At 47.1% G+C, this 3834-nt stretch overlaps 1 protein-coding gene across 1 annotated transcript in view; it reads left to right on the forward strand.

Moving 5' to 3' along the window:
• The first annotated feature begins 1474 nt into the window (after window positions 1-1474).
• The window catches only part of ALMS1 (Alstrom syndrome 1), a 201300-nt gene continuing 198940 nt past the window's right edge, over window positions 1475-3834 (forward strand). The window contains exon 1 of the mRNA XM_008571165.1: window positions 1475-1798. Within this exon, the coding sequence (XP_008569387.1) occupies window positions 1475-1798 (324 nt within the window). The remainder of the gene's footprint in view (window positions 1799-3834) is intronic.

Consider the following 3834-nt stretch of genomic DNA (forward strand, 5'->3'; position numbering starts at 1 on the left):
CAGAAGACCAAATCTCCAGATTTCAGATCACGCAGAGACTGCTTAGGTGGATGCTTTGGAAATGCAGCTTCTACCTGTTGTTGATAAAGCAGGAGTTATCGTAGGAGCCCTATGAAGCAATTAGTGATAGCAGCTTGAATTAAGGTAGCTACTACGTTGTTGTTGTTTTTGCTGCTGGTGGGTATGGAATCTGGACCCTTGATCTTGGTGTTATTAGCACCACACTCTAACCAACTGGGCTAACTGGCTAGACCTAGGGTGCATTTAGTATTGGAAGTAATTCACAAATACATGAGGCAGTCTGTTATTAACTCAGAAAGAGGTAACTTTTGGTTCCTAGATGGATTGATCTTATTGCCATCAAGGTAAATGGAAGTACTTCAGGCTTTGGAAGTGGGAGGGTTCCTGAGAGCTTTGATAACTATATTTAGAATTCCATTAGTTCTATTCATTTTTCCTGAAATTTGTGGATGATAAAAATAGTGGAGTTTCTAAGTAAAAGGTAAAGCTTTACAGAGTTATTTAATAATAGTATTAGTGAAATGTGTGTCATTGTTACTGGACATTGGAATTTTCCATTCAGGAACACAAAATCGAGCAATTTATATTTATAACTCTCCAGGAAGGAGACGCCTCCACCCACCGTAAGAATAAACGATAATAACCTTAATGTACTCATAGCCCATTCAGAGGAGTTCAACAGCTTTGAAGCTTTGGGCTCCAGGCCATGCGCTACCTTTATAATTTTGCCAGGATTGGGTCATTGGCAGGTAGGACATACATCTTTGGCAATATCCTTAAAATTGCCCCGCCAGTGTTGGTTCAATATCATTGTTAATTTAGTCCTTCACATTGGTTATTTCCTTTCATTATCACGAGCATGCTATGTGATGGCGTATTAATCTCATTTTATAGACACAGTCCCACCACTCTAAGTAAGTGGTGATGCCAGGATTCAAACTCCGATCTTTCTGAGGCCAGCGCCCAGTTCTTAATTCCTCTACCACCCCTGATACTTTTCCACAGGCAGGTTCAAGCGCCCACCATACAGACTGCACATAGTAGGCACTAAACCTTTAAAAACTTATAATTTGTAAGTTTGGTTATCGGGGTTTGACCTAGGGTTTGGCCTCCCTTACGTGTACGGGCAAAAATCTGGCCGTAGGCTAAATTCTCCCTGAGAGGATTCCTCTGAGCCCCGGGAGGTGCCCAGTCCGCCTTTATTGTGAGCTTACAGTACTGTGAGCAAGGTCCCAGCCAGTGACGAGGCCGAGGCGGTGAAGTCGCCTGCAAAGAACCCCCACGGGGCCCCGCGGGGAGTCCTTAGCAACGCGCGCGCTCTGTCCCAGCCCCGCCCCGTCGGGCGGCACGGCGCCTGCGCGCGGCCGCAACCGCCAGTCAGGTCCCGTGTCTCCCCCTCCAACCCCCCTCCCCTCTCCTTCTCCTCCTCCGCCGCCTAGAGCGAGACGCCAACATGGAGCCCGAGGACTTGCCGTGGCCCGGCGAGCTGGAGGAGGAGGAGGAGGAGGAGGAGGAGGAGGCGGCGGCAGCGGCGGCGGCAGCGACGGAGGAGGAGGCAGAGAACTCGAACGAGATCGTGATGGTGGAGGAGGTGGAGGAAGAGGCGGGGCCCGAATTGGACTCCGACTTTAACTACGACTACCAGGGTCTGGAGAGCACCGACGACGAGGAGGACGAGGAGGCCAAGGCCTGGCTGCAGGCGCCCCCAGGCAGGACCTTGTTGCCGCCGCCGCCCCCGAGACACCGCTATTCAGAGGGCGAGCGGGCCTCCCTGGAGGTGAGCCGGGCCGGGGAGAGGTGTGGGGCCGCCTCGGCGTGGGCCCCGAGCACTGTGCTCCGCTCGCTGTCTGTCACGGTGCCTGACAAATAATTAGCGCGCCTTTCAAGGCTCGTGGGGGCCAGCTCGCCCCCGGGGCTCGATTCTTGCCCAGAGGCTGGCTGACTAGTCCACGTCTTCAGTGCTCTCTGGCAAAGACATCTTTGTTTCCCTCCCCTCGGTGGACCCCGTGTTTTTTGGACTACCACAGATGTTCAGAGGAGCCAGTATCCCCCGTGTGTGGAGTGAAGAAACGCTTTGGGGAGGAGGAGGGGCTTATTGTGCCCTGAAGGAGGGGGAAAGGGCGGTGTAGGACTGAAGAGAGTTGTTACCCAGGGAATATCGTGTTGAGACAATTAACAGATTAGTTTGAAGTGCAGGACGACCCTGGAGGGAATAGTGTGGATTATGTACGCTGCATGATCAGTTAGTCTTGAGAGGCTCCCCGCCGATTGTACTTGGCTGGACCCTCGTTTGTAGTAATAAAGGGGCTTAGAATGCAAGGGGCTTGTGATGTAGCTCCAAACAGTCTGGAAAACCAGAAAGCACAAGGTAAACACAATAGAGAAAGCCGCTTTCATGGTTTACCCGCGAAGACCATTTTAAAGATAACCCTGCATGTAATTTACTGCTTTTCAAGGAGCAAGACCTGCGCTGTTCAGTATGGTAGACACTAGCCACGCTTGGCTCTTAACATCTGAATTAGTTAAAAATAAATTTTAAAAAATTAGAAATTTACTGCCTCCGTTGTTCTAATCACTTTTCAAGTGCTCAGTAGCCCACACGTGGCTAGCAGCTAACGTACTAGATAGTGCAGATGGAACAGTTCAATCATCACAGACAGTGATGCTATAGACTGGTAGAGTAGTAGTTGTTTTATCTGGTAAATATTCCGGTGGGTACTTAATTCATTGAGCGTATATTATTAAACCTTCACCATTTGCCACACATCATAATGGATGCTAAGGAGACCTTCGTGAACCCAAACATTTTTGGTCCCTGCGTTCCTAGTGTTCAGTCTAGGCAGGGAGGCAGGACAAAAATTCAGATGATCATTTATTTATTTATTTATTTATTTATTTTTTATTTTTTAAAAGATGACCGGTAAGGGGATCTCAACCCTTGGCTTGGTGTTGTCAGCACCACGCTCAGCTAGTGAGCAAACCGGCCATCCCTATGTAGGATCCGAACCCGTGGCCTTGGTGTTATCAGCACCGCACTCTACCGAGTGAGCCACTGGCCGGCCTCAGATGATCATTTAGATGAAGGTAAGACTGATATGTGCCAACGTGCAATGAAAGCATAAAGGTAATCTGGCCTTGTCAGTGAAGCTGAGGAAAACCTTTTTGAGGATATGATAGAACTGATATCTGAGGACAGATTAAGGTTAATTAGGCAAAGACGTAAGGGAAAAAAAGCACATGGCCGTGTACTGTCCTTTAGAGCACGGCGTTTACTTTTTTTTTCAGTGTCTTTTATTTTCATTTTATTTATTATTTTTTAAAATTTTATTTTATTTTATCAATATACAATGTGGTCAATTATTGTAGCCCATTACTGAAACCTCCCTCCCAACAATCTCCTTTCTGTTTGCTTGGTGTATCAACTTCAAGGAATTGTAATTGTTGTGTTTTCTTCCCTCCCCCACAGGTTGTTTGTGTATTTATTTATTTATTAGCTCCCCAAAATAAGTGAGAACATGATATTTCTCTTTCTGTGCCTGACTAGTTTCACTTAATATAATTCACTCTGGGTGCATCCATGTTGTTGCAAATGGCAGTATTTCATTCTTTTTTGTAGCTGAGTAGTATTCCATTGTGTAGATATACCACATTTTCCATATCCACTTATCTGATGATGGACATTTGGGCTGGTTCCAACTCTTAGCTATTGTAAATAGTGCTGCAGTAAACATTGGGGAACAGGCATATCTTCCACTTGATGATTTCCAGTCCTCTGGGTATATTCCCAGCAGTGGGATAGCTGGGTCATATGGT

The sequence above is a fragment of the Galeopterus variegatus genome, unplaced genomic scaffold (genome assembly GCF_000696425.1).
Source record: "Galeopterus variegatus unplaced genomic scaffold, G_variegatus-3.0.2 Scaffold664, whole genome shotgun sequence".
Lineage (NCBI taxonomy): Eukaryota > Metazoa > Chordata > Mammalia > Dermoptera > Cynocephalidae > Galeopterus > Galeopterus variegatus.